Genomic DNA, 15,010 nt, shown 5'->3' with positions numbered 1-15,010 from the left:
TGTAGTTTATTAATGAGGTAGTGACACCTATTGAGGTACAAATCCCCAGCAGTTTCTGGAGTTAGCAAGTGTCTTACTTGATTTTCTGAAAGAAGTATGATTTATAAACAACTGTATTTGATGTAATGAAACTGAAAATTCAACTAAAACAAGAAACCAGAGGTCAAAGTATGACCCAAAAAAACCCCCTCAGACTTTCTGAGTTTTGAATAGTGATTTTATTCTACTTCCCTTTGTAGCTGATGAAGCCCTCTTTGCCCGTTTTGTTGTGTTTAATGGCCCAGTTTGCCCTTCTAATCTCAGGCAACCATCTAAGGGATGTGTGCTGGGCAAACAAGTAGGGCAAATAAAAACGGTGAACGAATGTGAATGAATCAATGCAAATCCAGGAGCACTACTCACAAAACAACCGTGTCATCAACAGTGAGTGGGGCAGAGGATATTTTCATGTCATGCAGTCTTATAAGAACACTGCACCTACATTTGGAAGAATCAGGATGAATTCCAAGGTCCTCTGGGTCTTGACCTTAGGTTATGGGACTCGTTAATCTGTCTGATTTCTGTTTTCTTATCTGCAAAATGGGGATGATAGTGCCAAGTCTGTCTACTTCACGAGGTCTTTGGGAAACCCAGGAGAGAAGCAGCCCCTTTTTATTAAAAAAAAGGAGAGAAATTGGTGCTTCCATGGGACCTGCCATGTGCCAGACCCTGTGTGGTTCTGGCACCCTGAGGGAGGCTCCGTTATTGGCCTGTTTGTAGGTGTGGCGCTTTCAGCTCAGAGAGGTTGTTTAACTTGAGTAAGCCCACAGAGCTGGAAGAAGAAAGAGCTGGGATTTGGTCCCAGATTGGATCAATGTGAAACCCCCTGGCTTAAAAAGAAGGAACTAACTTTACTAAGCATCTTCCTACTCTGTGTCAGAAACTATTAGACATGGTTCTGTACTGTCTTGTTTGATGAAGTTTATTCTGTACTTCCTGTGTCGTCAACATATAATAAGTAATAAGGAACAATAAAATCTGACTACTTTGCGTTACCAAGAGGAGGTAAGTTATGAAAACAATATTCTTTTCTTTCCTCCTCCTCCTCCTCCTTCCTCTCCCCTTCCCTTGCTCCTCCTTCTCCTTTTTCTTGTTTATAATATGACTTGCACTCGAACAGAGAGTCAGTATGTGGTTTAGTAATGTCTGTGGCATGATTTTGTTTATGAATAAGGCTTACAAGGGGACAAGTGCACTTCTGCCATCTCACAGCTGTCTCTGAGACCTTCTTTCCCACAGTAGACATCAACAAAACCAAAACAGGTTTTTCAGGGATAACTGTTGTATAGCAACACTGTGCTCCGCAAAGGAGAGTTGTAAAACATTGGGCTCACTGGATGTATACAGAAGAAAAAGCGATTAAGCCAGTTGGAAGCCAGTGTAATGGAAAATACGAATGGGCTTTGGAAGTGGACAGACCCAAGTTCAAAGGGCTGCCCAGTCACCCCAGTTACAGGAATGGCGGCAGTTTATGTCACCTTAATGGGCCTCAGTTCCCGCGGCTGTGGAATGTGGTCGCACTGCTGACCCCATGGGGCTGAAGTGAAGATTGGGCAAGTTAACAAGTCCCCTTCGCGTCCATAGAAACAGAACGTGAGGAAATACAGATGTGTGTGCTCTGGGAACAAACGAGAGAGCTAAAACAGTAATTCCTCAGTTGCCAATAGATTTTACCATCTTCTTACTGTAATAAGCGATGTTTTCCTGCCCCATTCCATCCCATTCCCCAAGAAAGGGACAGTAGTGGAGTCTTGTGGGCTAAAGTGGTGGAGTGTCATGAAAGATTCAGATTTCGGCTGGAGCTTTGAAGAATGGGTGGTTCTAGAGAGAGAAGAGAAGGAAGGGACACCCTGGGTGATAGGAACCACGTGAAGGAAGCCCTGAGTACGGTAGGAATTATGACTGAGGAGATGAGAGGTCAGGTTCCCATCACAGAGCTTTCCCGTGTGCTGTTCTTCCTGCCAGGAATACACTTCTCAACCTCTTCCCACCCCATCCTTTGTTACATTCTTACTCTTCTTTCAGAGTTCAGCCCTCACTATGCCCTCAGGAAGCTTTCTCTGTCTTGACCCGGTCCAATCTCTATTCCTTTGGGAGTGTTTCATACTTACGCATTTACATTTATTTGTGAGAGTTTTTAGTTTGTATCGGTCCTACTCTTTAATTTCCATGAGAACAGGGGTTGTGTCTGTTTTTTCTCAACTGTGTATCTTCCTCTCCCTGACCTACTGCAGTACAGGGGACATAGAAGGGGCTTAATAAGTGCTCACTGAAGCAATGTATGCTGCTGCTGCTGCTAAGTCATTTCAGTCGTGTCCAACTCTGTGTGACTCCATAGACGGCAGCCCACCAGGCTCCCCCGTCCCTGGGATTCTCCAGGCAAGAACACTGGAGTGGGTTGCCATTTCCTTCTCCAATGCATGGAAGTGAAAAGTGAAAGTGAAGTCACTCAGTCGTGTCTGACTCTTCGCGACCCCAGGGACTGCAGCCTACCAGGCTCCTCCGTCCATGGGATTTTCCAGGGAAGAGTACTGGAGTGGGTTGCCATTGCCTTCTCCAGAAGCAATGTATACATTCTGGCTATTGGAGAGGTAATAGCCTAGATAGGAGACAGGGTTTATATTTGAGATTGCTAATCCTATTAGGTGCCAAGCTCTTAACTCATTTAATCCTTAAAAAGCAATCCTATGAAATCAGATGTATTGTTACTTTCCTTTTAAAGATGGAGAAGCTGATGTCCAGAGACCTTAAACATCTTCTCCCACTGGCCCAGCTAAGAAGTGACAGCAGAGGGATTTTGAGCACAGCAGCCTTGCTTCAGAGCTCTTGGATTTAACCGCATTGCTCTGATGCTTTAGCAGTAGAGGCCAACGTTAGATACACAAGACAAGTCAGGGTAGATTTCTCTTTAAAAAGTGTGCCTTTTCCCCTCTCCCTCCTCTCCCTCAAGTATCATCATTATCATCACTTCATGAGAAAAACTCGGCAGAAAAGAACTACATCATGTGTCACCTCTCACATTCATGTTGACTCTACATTCTGCCAAAGTGATATGTCCAAATTAACTCAGTACATAAACTGGACCTTTTAAAATCTGATTCTTAGAAACTTCTAGACCACTTATCTTAATCACCTTTAAAGAACCAGTATGTACTTTTCCAGAGCATGACATAGTTGCTTTAAATAAAAGTAGATGATTTGACTAAGTTTGGTATTAGCTGAGACCCTTGGTTTCTGTTTCTTACTCAAAAAGCAGATCTAGCCTGTGGCCATCAGTATGGATTGAGTCATAAAGCTTCTGGAAGGAAGGCTTGATTTCATCAAGGAAACCGAGGACTCCTGAGTACCTCCAAGAATGATAACTGTTACTACAATAACATAGTTATTACTTTAAAAAAGCCCAATAAAATGTGTCACTCTGGGAAAAAAGACTTAGCCTAGAAATAGAAGTAGCCTGAATTGGTCATTTATTCAAGCCACCTGCCTTTAAACAGAATGTTAAAAAAATCACCTCACAGCAGTTGTAGTATTTAAAGATCTCTGGGTAGAAGAATACATCACAGTAATAAAATAGTGGTTAACACTTGGGTACTGCTATCACATACTAGGCAGAGGTCTTAAAGATTTTTATATGTGTCAATGTATTTAATCCTCATAGCAAACCTATGAGGTCCAATTATTATCCTCACTTTACAGATGAGGAGCTGGATGCTGCCCAAGGGCACAGGGCTTGCAGATAGTGGCACTGTCTTTAAACCTAGCTAGTCTGTTCATCAGGTACATGCTCTTACAGTGTCCCTTGGAAGCTGAATGTCGCCTTCGTCTCCTTTCCTCTCATTGAAATCTTAACTTGTATTTAAGCCGTTCAGTTCAGTTCAGTCGCTCAGTTGTGTCTGACTCTTTGTGACCCCATGCATCACAGCACGCCAGGCCTCCCTGTCCATCACCATTAAAAGCCTGCTGTACTCAGACTCTTTCAAAAATAACCCACCCTTTCTGGCAGATACAGGTACTTTCTATAAACTTGATTTCCAAGGGAACTACTATGCAAAGAAGTAACAGACTGAATAAAAATAATGAGATTCTCCACAGAACAAATTAATTTCTGAGTGAGTTGCAAACAGCTCTCAGTCACTGTGGCATTTCATGAAGTATTCCCTCCCCTAAGGTAGAATTCCATTGTCTTCGTGTGCCATAGAGCCTGAAAATAGTATTTTTTGTGTGTCCCCACACTTCAGCTTTCTTCTTTCGGTCAGCATTTTGGAAAGTCCACAAAACCCAGGGCCCTCCCTGTCATTGCCTTGTGGTCTGTGTAAAAAACCAGATGATGCCATGCTGGCTTGAACTCTGTCAAATGGATCAAACAGCACATTAGTCATTGGCAACTTTTTCAGGCCCTTTACCTCAGAGACTACCCAGTTCCTCATTCTTGCCACCCTTCAATCATGAAGTAACAGCAAGAAAAAGATGTGAGTACTTTTTGAGGACACCTCCCACCTCTTTCCGTCAGTGCCCATGACTGATTCCTTCATCGTGGAAATGTTGAAGGCTCTGGACATCCAAAGTGACTGGGCTTTTAAAAAAATTTTTTAAATTATGAGAGTATGATAACACGTTTACAGGAGACTTGGAAAATACACAGCAAAGTTACATGTAGTTCCACTATATGTTGCAATTACTTTTTAAGTAAATAAATTAAGATTTTTAGTTGGAGTTTTAATATCAAACTCTCAAAAATTAATAGAATGAATATACAGAGAAGTAGAAGGTTATAGTAGGCCTGAAAAGCACTATGAATTCAACATAATTAAGATTTATAGAACTTTTCACACAACAGTAGGATACAAATTCTACTCAAGTTCCCATAGACTATAAACTAGGAGACCTAGGAACACATCCAGAGACGTAAGACCAGGTGCAAACAGTTGATGGCCTAATGGTATTGAAATCATACAGAGTCTGTTCTTTTATCACTGTGGGATTATATTAGAAATGAATATCAAAAGATATTTGAAAGTAATCCACATATTTTCTAGTTCAATTTGACTTTTACCAAGAGAGATCTTTGAATTAGCTATTGAAAGCCTCAATAAAGTTAGAAGATTGAAAAAACACAGAGGGTGATTGCAGAGATGAAAGCATTTAAATGAGAAATTAATATCAAAATTAGAAATTTATATCAAAGATATGCTTAAAGTCCCATGTATTTGGAAATGAAATGTCCACTTTTAAATGATGGATGTATCTAAGAAGCCAAAACGAGGAAATAGAAAATATTTGTAACAATAAAAACGAACAGAGAATTTACCAGGATTTGTTCCGTGCAGCTGAAGCTGCTCAGTGCACTTAAATACAATGTGGAGTCTTGAATAAGGTATGAAAACAAATAATGGACACTAGCATAAAATTTTGTGAAATTTGAACAAAATCTGTAGTTTAGATTGAGGGCAGGAGGAGAAAGGGCAATAGAGGATGAGATGGTTGGATGGTGTCACTGACTCAATGGACATGGGGTTGGGCAAACTCCAGAAGATAGTGAAGGACAGGAAAGCCTGGCATGCTGCAGTCCATGGGGTTGCAAAGAGTTCTGGACATGACTTAGAGACTGAACAACAACAAGAGTTAATACTATATCACATGTTAATTTCATGTTTTTGTTTTTTTTACAACATAGTATTTCTTTATATTCTCAGAATTAGATTAGAAGTTTTAAACCTCATTCAAATTTTTTTAAGATCAGTAAGATAATAAACTTTCCAGACTTTTAGCAGTAATACTAGATGCTAAAATACGTGAAAGTTTATTGAAGTTTTGAGTGAATATAAATTAGAATGCGTCATTCTATTTGAACTAAGTTGGGATTGGGCTTTAATTGCTAGATTCTTTCTGTGTCCTGCTTAAGTGGCAGGCCTACCTGATTTCACCCAAGTGAAGCATTTCGTCATGCCTTACACTGTTGCATTCCTGTGCTCAGTGCACTTTAAAAAGTGAAATTACATGGTCTATTTAATGCTCTTTCACTGTTCATTTACTGCTGAAGAAGTCCCTGTGGAATATGTCGTCATAGCAAAGGCAGATTTCAGATGTCGATACCAAGACGCAGAACTGGCATCAGCAACCCAGGGAGTATGTAGGGACAGCAACCAACTTTGGAGCAAACCCAGAACTCTTCATTCCCTGTACTGCCCCCAGGGCAAAGGCTTTCTACCTGTTATAAAAGGGAAAGCACTGAGTTCATAATTGGTTTTATGCCCAGGGGACTTACTTAAGTGCTTACCTCTTTAAGAAATTATTTATTTGTGCTTCATGGGGGTCAAAACCTAATTAATCCTGAACACACTTTAGGATTAGCTTGCTCTGCAAGGACTGGAGGCCATTCTCGCAGATGGCCATGCTCCTTGGAAAGGGTTGAAAAGCAAGATTTGCAACACTTCTGAGCCAGGGTTCAGGCAGAGAGGCCCTGTATTTCCAGTGGAGCTACACTGAAGACCCACTGGGAGTCTGTCCTTTGCTTAGAAAGGGAACTTCTTTCTCCCAGAAGCATCTGGGGCATAATCCCAGCTTTAACCAACTTTTCCTCAACCCTGCAATGGGAGATTGGATTGGGCAAAAAATCTATACTGAAAAAAATCCTAACAAAATCATGCCTCAGTGGAATGTAAATCTATGAGATGGTATTTATAGTAGAAATAGATGAGTTGAAAGGGATTCGGTCCTTTTCCAAGAAATTTTACTGGCACTTATAGGTTCTTCGTCAAGTTTATATCAGAAAGACATCCATCAAGGATCCATGGCCACATGAGACTTGTGTCTGCTTAGTTTTTCATCTGAGCTAAGGGCTGCTTGTACAGATTAAAATATTTCCAATGATTGCATAGTTGGGAGATCCTCAATTTCAGTCATATGCTTCCTCAAGAAGAGATAATATGAGTTAAAGAGATAGAGTGACCAACTTTCCTCATTGTTAGACTGAAAGTCTTTCACCCCAGGAAACTTCCTTAGTCTCAGGCAAACCAGAATGGCTGCTTACCCTTTGAGGAAACAGAGTGCATTTCCAACAGTTTAGGTGAATTTATCCCAGGATTCTGACTTATAATATTCAAGAAGGTAAAAATAAGGTCATTGATGGTTTCTGTTAGTATGATTTTAGTGTTGCAGTTTTCTCAAGGAAAGAATCTGTGGGAGGCTGGAGGACCGGCTAGAGGAGAAATAGTGTCCAAGCTCTTGTTACTTAAAATGTCATCATCTCCATGGGATTTCCTTTCTATTGCTGTTGTCATCATTTTAAAGGTATAACAATAAAAATACAAATTACTTTAAATGGAGAAATCTGATTTTATAGAACAAGAGTTCAAACAGGTGTCAGATCTAACGATTTGTACTTAAGGAGTACACTTTTTTAAGTTAAAGAAACAGATCACTGCAGGCCATGGGCTTGGGTATCCATGGCCAACCCTTGTGGCCAGGTCCCTGGGCAAGACTCTCTCCTGCCTAATCTCATGGCAGATTAGCAAGGACTCTTTCCGTTCACCTCTTTCCTTCTCTTGATTTCCGTCAGTCAGTCAGTCAGTACTGATCTTGTACTCAGCATTTATGACCTAAAATGCAGTATGGGTGCAGATGAAAATGTGTTCTTGGTTAATAGGAAGAGGGTGCTTAATGGCTACACAGCATCCTCCAAGATGTATCGCCCTTCGTTCCAGCTTCAACAAGACGTATGTATTTTAAATGGCCTGCTTCTTGAAGAGTATCTTTCACACCTGAAACAAATACCACTAGTGTTTTACTTCCATCCCATCATTTGTTCATCACATATTTTTTCACAACCAAGCTGTGGCTGTATACGTACAGATAGGCCCAATTTGATATCATACTTTTTCTACTTACTAGCTTGTCTTAGCTTTTTCCCATGTTGTGATATAGTCAGATATGCTAACTTTGAAATGTGCTTCTTATATAGATCTGCAACTATGTGGGACCTGCAAAGGTTATTGTTCAGTTGGTCACAAATGGAAAAAACATCCACCTGCATGCACACAGCCTGGTGGGAAAACATTGTGAGGATGGCATCTGCACTGTGACAGCTGGACCCAAGGACATGGTGGTCGGGTAAGTGAGGGTGTATGTTGTTGCAGAAGGGAGGAGCAGATCGAACATGGCACCTGGGGACTTTGACTGGACAGGCCCTTTTCATTAGGGGTCTTTCCAAGACCCTCAGAGAGTCTTAGAATATGAAAATTTGAGCTGTCACTTGCACTCTAGGAGTAAGCTGCCTGCTTGTCTGAGACTTCCCTGAGACAATCCACTTTATACCTGTTGTCCTGGCCTAATTATTTATAGTACCCTTTTTCATTCTCAAAAGTGTCCCAGATTGGATGATAAATTATACAGTCAGTTGACCTATGAGGCATTTGTGCCACTTTTAGCAGTATTTTCCTTCTAGAAGTAAAGATATGGACAAATTAGAAGAAAACTAGCTATGGCAGAAATCAGTACTTTATGCATGATTTCATACCCTTGATGATTTTTTTAATGAACTATTGACTATAGATTTGCATTGTGAACATTTTGTGCATAGTGGGTTTTATTTCAGTTCTGTGCTGCTTGGAAAGTATGCACAGAAATGATATGACACATAAGAACTTAATTTCCAAAATATACAAACAACTCATTCAACTCAACGTCAAAAAAGCAAACAACCTAATTGAAAAGATGAGCAGAAGGCCTGATAGTTCTCCAAAGAAGACATGCAGATGGCCAACAAGTGTATGAAAAGATGCTTGATCTGGCTAATTATCAGGGAAATGCAAATCAGAACCACAATGAAGTACTACTTACACCTATCAGAATGGCTATCATCAAAAAGAATACAAAAACAAATGCTGGTGAGGATGTGGAAAAAAGTGTGAGAATGTAAGTTGGTACAGTCACTATGGAAAACAGTATGGAAGTTTATCAAAAAATTAAAACTAGAACTGCCATATGACCCAGCAATTCCACTCCTGGGTTATATAAAAACAAAAACACTAATTCAAAAAGAAACATGTCTCCCAGGGTTCATGGCAGCATTATTTATAATCACCAAGATATGGAAACAGCCTGACTGTCCATCAGCAGGTGAGTGGATTAAGAAGATGTGTTATGTATACACACGCACACACAGTGGAATGCTGCCCAGCCATAAAAAAGGATGAACTTTTACCATTTGCAGCAACATGGATAGACCTGGAAGGATATATTGTAAAACATGGGTAACAAGGCCAGTATTTTATAATAGCTATAAGTGAGGTCTTCCCTTAAGGCTCAGATGGTAAAAAGTCCACCTGCAATGTGGGAGACCCGGGTTCAGTCCCTGGGTTGGGAAGATCCCTTGGAGGAGGGCATGGCAATCCACTCCAGTATTCTTGCCTGGAGAATCCCACAGACAGAGGAGTCTGGCAGGCTGCAGTCCATGGGGTCACGTAGAGTTGGACATGGCTGAGCAACTAACACACAACACGCACACACAACCTTAAAAAAATTTTAATCACTGTTTTGTAGATCTATAAACACATAATATTGCGACCACACTTCAAATTTTTGGAAAAGTGTGCACAACCAAGAATTACAAATTTGTTTTGGCTTTTAGTAGACTTGAAATGTAAATATAAAGTGATATATTCACTTCAGGTTGGCCAGACAGATAAAACAAGCCATTTTTTTCTTTTTTAAAAAAGTCTTCTGGTGGGATCTTTCCAGACCATATATTGAACCTGTGTCTCCTGCATTGGTGTGCAGATTATTTACCACTGAGCCACTTACAGAAGCCCCCAAACGAGCCATTTTTAATGAATGAAGTATTACAGAAATAAATTCAGTCAAAAGAAATTTTCAATTAAATTTGTGTAATATTCAGAAATACCTTTCAGGGCTTCCAAATACTGGTTTAAATAGTTTATGATAAAATCCCAGTTAATCTCGACTATTCACTCAAAAGAAAAGAATTGTTTAAATGAACTGTAATTAAACTGATGGTAACATTTCAGGCTTTGAATTCCAATCAGGTTTCAAGTTGGTTGCTATTGGGGAGGTTGAGCTTTCATGTTCCTGGGTATTTCTTTGTTTGACTGTTAAAATTTTCAAGTGTGAAAAACCTAGAGAGAGAGCTTTCTTTTAAGTCACTAAAATCTGATTCTTTTGATGTCAGGGAAAAAAAGACTCTAGATTGGAGGAAGAAGCTGAAATTGATTTGAAAACTTCAACTGTGCTTTAAATGAACTTGTTTTAACATCCTCTTAAAAGACTGGTCTGTTTCTTGTCGTGTGTCACAGTTGGTTCATGATCTGTTTTGGAATACCCTTACAGTTCCTGACTGACCTCTGGAGAGCTTTGAAAAGCAGGATAAATGTCAGAGTTTCAGACAAATTGGTCACTTAGTATTTCTGCAAATTTACTCCAATAGGCTACTGTCAGTTTGAAGTGTTTATTCTCTTTGGTCCTGTTTAATCCTTGTCATAATCATATGCTTCAGAGGAAATTATAGATGAAGTTCCCTACTAATAATGTTTGTTATTATAAATATGCCCGTATGTTGTCTGTAATTTGGTGTTTCTGTGGTTTGCCTTAGTAGTCTTTGAGGATTTTAGAAGGAACTAATACTTATTTAATTTGGGGCCTGCAGCAGGAGTCAAAGTAAATTCCCTATCTCCAAGGAAAGTGAGGAAATACGTCACTTACTCTCTTTTAGTGCTGGCATAGCAGGTTCAGTAGTTGGAAGAATTCATTCAACAAACAGTTTGAGCATCTAACTTATAAATATGGTCATAAAGATGTCTGGTCATAGCTCCGTGGGATTTTTTTTAATACTGTGCAGTTTTACTAAAAATGTAATCAAGAGCAAATTGCCATTGGCTATCTCTTTTACGTATGCTTTTGTAAGTTTCCATGTTGCTCTCTGCATACAGCTTACCCTCTGTCTCCTCCCCTCCCGCTGTGTCCATAAGTCTGTTCTCTATGTCTGTTTCTCCATTGCTGCCCAGAAAATAAATCCATCAGTATCATCTTTCTAGATTCCATATATATGCATATCTTTCTCTTTCTGACTCAAACAGGGGCTCTGTAACAATCTGGAGGGGTGGGGTAGGGAGGGAGATGGGAGGGAGATTCAAAAGGGAGGGGACATATGTATACCTATGGCTGATACTTGTTGATGTTTGACAGAAACAACAAAATTCTGTAAAGCAGTTATCCTTCAATTAAAAAGTAAGTAAATTTTAAAAAATGTAATCAAGAGGATGCCATAAGAGTTATGTTAGATTCCGGTGGTGGCGTTGTTCAGTCTCTCAATTGTGTCCGACCCTTTGCGACCCCATGGAGTGCAACACGCCAGGCCTCCCTGTCCATCATCAACTCCTAGAGTTTACTCAAGTTCATTGAGTCGGTGATGCTATCCAACCATCTCATCCTCTGTCGTCTCCTTCTTCTGCCTTCAGTCTTTCCCAGCATCAAGGTCTTTTTTAATGAGTCAGCTCTTCACATCAGGTGGCCAAAGTATAGGAGCTTCAGCTTCAGCATCGGTCCTTCCAATGACTATTCAAAGTTGATTTCCTTTAGGATTGACTGATTTGATCTCCTTACAGTCCAACAGACTCTCAAGAGTCTTTCTCCAGCACCATAATTCAAAACCATCAATTCTTTGGCTCTCAACCGTCTTTATGGTCCAACTCTTACATCCATACATGACAACTGGAAAAACCATAGCTTTGACTATACAGACCTTTGTAGGCAAGGTAATGTTTCTGCTTTTTAATACATTGTCTGGGTTTGTCATAGCTTTTCTTCCAAGGAGCAAGCATCTTTTGATTTCATGGCTGCAGTTGCCATCTGCAGTGATTTTGGAGCCCAAGGAAATAGTCTGTCACTGTTTTCATTGTTTCCCCATCTATTTGTCTGAAGTAATGGGACCAGATGCCATGATCTTAGTTTTTTGAATGTTGAATTTTAAGCCAGCTTTTTCAGTTTCCTCTTTCACCTTCATCAAGAGGCTCTTTATTTCCTCTTCGCTTTCTGACTTAAGGGTGGTGTCATCTGCATATCTGAGGTTTATTGACATTTCTTCTGGCAGTCTTGATTCCAGCTTGTGCTTCATCCAGCCCAGCATTTCTAATGATGTACTCCACATATAAGTTAAATGAGCAGGGTGACAATATACAGCCTTGACGTACTCTTTTCCCAATTTTGAAACAGTCTGTTGTTCCATGTAGATTCGGTAGCCTCTCCTGTTCAGAGTGCTGTGACACCTTGGTACTCCTTTCATAATTTGACTTTTAGCAGAGCAACTTTTGCCTAGAGTGTCTCCCAAAATACAGTATTTCCTTCATGATTCATTTGTCTTGCTTATTTTTTGTAAAATTTCTAATATGAGAACATGTCACATTTTAGTAGAAGGAGTCTCATGTTAGTGGTCTGGAAGCCAGAGTTCCGTTTGCAGTTCTGTCACTTTCAACTGGAGGACTAGGGGTAATATGCATGACCTCTTGGGGACATTAATTTCTTATGCAGTCTGAGAGTTAGGCCACAGAATCTACCTCCAGGCCCTTAACGTCCAAATTCTATACTGAACTAACATTTGGTAGTCTTATGAAATAATATGAGCCAATTTGCACATGTGTATTTAAAGGATGTCATTGATTATTCTTACTTAGTTCTAACTTGTAGGTAAGAATAGCACGTAGAGAAATTTAGGAAGATAGCCAGAGTTACTCCTCAGACTTGTCAATACTAGAAATGGAACCCTGATAAGCTGTTTCCAGTGGAACAGTTTAGGTTAAGGGGATAGATTCATAAGCAGGGCATCGATCCAACATAATCAAAAAAGACATATGGAAAATGACCCTGAGAAGATAAATAACCTTTAGTACCAAAACCAAATTATCAAAGCCAAAATAATGACCTTTCCTTGGAGTGTTTTTCTTAACTCTCAGCCTGAGTTCTCAATAAAATTTAATTTCTATGTTCAAGGGTATTTTGTTACCTATATTAAAATATTCATGGTTTAGACAGCTAAGTCATGATATAAGTTTGATTACTTTAATGTGAAAGGGGGGAATCCTTGTGACTTTTTAAACTTAACTTTAGTTTTGACTTTTTGTCAATATCTCCTGCTCCTTTAGGCAGCCCTTAGTGCCTGTCCTCATAATAATAATCTTAGTTTGGTGTTTTATTTTCAGTCCTAAATATCAGCAGCTCATTTCAGCAATGTTTTCGTTCTCTGAAATATGCATTCAATGGAAACTGTTAGTTGGCTTTGCTTTAAGCCACCTCCCTCACCAATAATCACCACACCCTCTGCTTGCTTCCTGGCAGCCCTGATTTAGAGAGATGTGAAGTGTTTTTCTTTTTTTTAACTAATATTTCCAGCATATACCAGTGGCAAGCTCTCAAAGTAGATATATAGATATAAAATGCAGAAGAGAAATGAGGCGAAGTAAGGCAGACCTCATTAAACTGCGGTTTCTGTAGATCCAGAAACAGCTGACTGTTGGCGGTTTCATGTGGTTCAACCTTAACACACAGAAAAGGAGCTGTTTGGAGAAAATGGACAAGATCTGGACTGAGATTGGTAGTATCCAATTTCCAAACTTGGGTGTGTATTGTGAGTTGAGTTGGGCTGCTTTTAAGTCTCTGGCCTGCTGTGAAGTCAATATTTTAGAGGAAGAAGGGCCAGATGGAGGAGCTACTTTAGAATCCCAATGCAAGTATTTGGGGATTTGATCCTAGCCAGAGGGTAGAGGCAGTTCCCAGATGATTCTAATGATGGAAACGTCTGGCATAGTGCAGATTTCAAACTTGCCTGCTAAATAAAGTCACCTTTGATCACTTTGTAAAAATACTGATGCCAAGCACTGTGTCCAGAGAGTCTGATCTCATTGTCTGGTCATCGTGCAGAGCAGTGGTTCACAAACTTTAGGGGCCATCAGAATCACCTGGAGGGTTTGCTGAAACATAGATGGCTGACTGTGACTCTGACTCACCCTTCAGAATTTCTAATTCAGTAGGCTTGGGATAAGGCCCAAGAATAAGCATTTTAATAAATTCTCAGGTAATGCTGCTGGTCTAGAGAGTACACTTTGAAAGCCATTTATGTATGGCATTTTGACTAAGAAGCAGGATTGTAGCTCCAGTCCAATTAGCAGTGATAAACTTTCTTTGTTAAATTTTTGAAGTTAAATATTGTAACATTCACTTTTTAAAGTGTACAGTTCTAATTTTGATAAATACTAGTATAATCACAGTCAAGGTAGAGAATAGTTTCATCACCTCCTGAAACTCCCTGTGTGACCTTTTAGAGTCCAGTTCTCCTCCAACTCTACACCCTGGCAACCTCTGGTCTGTTTTCTACCCCTATAATTTTGCCTTTTCCATGATGACATACAAATGCAATAATACAGTGTGTAGCCTTTTTGAATCTGGCTTATTTCACATAGTATAGTATATTGCTGGGAGAAATAGCAATAACATCAGATATGCAGATGGTGTCAACCACCCTTATGGCAGAAAGTGAAGAGGAACTAAAAAGCCTCTTGATGAAAGCGAAAGAGGAGAGTGAAAAGGTTGGCTTGAAACTCAATATTCAGAAAACAAAGATCATGGCATCTGGTCCCATCACTTCATGGGAAATAGATGGGGTAACAGTGGAAACTTTATTTTTTTGGGCTCCAAAATCACTGCAGATGCTGATTGCAGCCATGAAATTAAAAGACGCTTACTCCTTGGAAGGAAAGTTATGACCAACCTAGATAGTATATTAAAAAGCAGAGACATTACTTTGCCAACAGTGGTCCGTCTAGTCAAGGCTATGGTTTTAGATAGTATATTAAAAAGCAGAGACATTACTTTGCCAACAAAGGTCCGTCTAGTCAAGGCTATGGTTGTTCCCGTGGTCATGTATGGATGTGAGAGTTGGACTGTGAAGAAAGCTGATCCCCGAAGA

The 15,010-nt window shown here is 39.9% G+C and overlaps 1 protein-coding gene across 2 annotated transcripts in view; it reads left to right on the top strand.

The window, feature by feature from the left end:
- NFKB1 (nuclear factor kappa B subunit 1) overlaps window positions 1-15,010 on the top strand; it is a 126,140-nt gene that overhangs the window by 64,427 nt on the left and 46,703 nt on the right. For both annotated transcript variants that reach the window (XM_055435091.2, XM_055435092.2), the window contains exon 6: window positions 8,000-8,148. In XM_055435091.2, coding sequence (XP_055291066.2) covers window positions 8,000-8,148 — 149 coding nt within the window. The remainder of the gene's footprint in view (window positions 1-7,999; window positions 8,149-15,010) is intronic.

Source organism: Moschus berezovskii, chromosome 5 (genome assembly GCF_049115385.1).
Source record: "Moschus berezovskii isolate FMDL1 chromosome 5, NW_MosBer_1.0, whole genome shotgun sequence".
Lineage (NCBI taxonomy): Eukaryota > Metazoa > Chordata > Mammalia > Artiodactyla > Moschidae > Moschus > Moschus berezovskii.
Note: the sequence above shows the minus strand (reverse complement) of the source record. Positions and strands in the feature narration are given on the sequence as shown.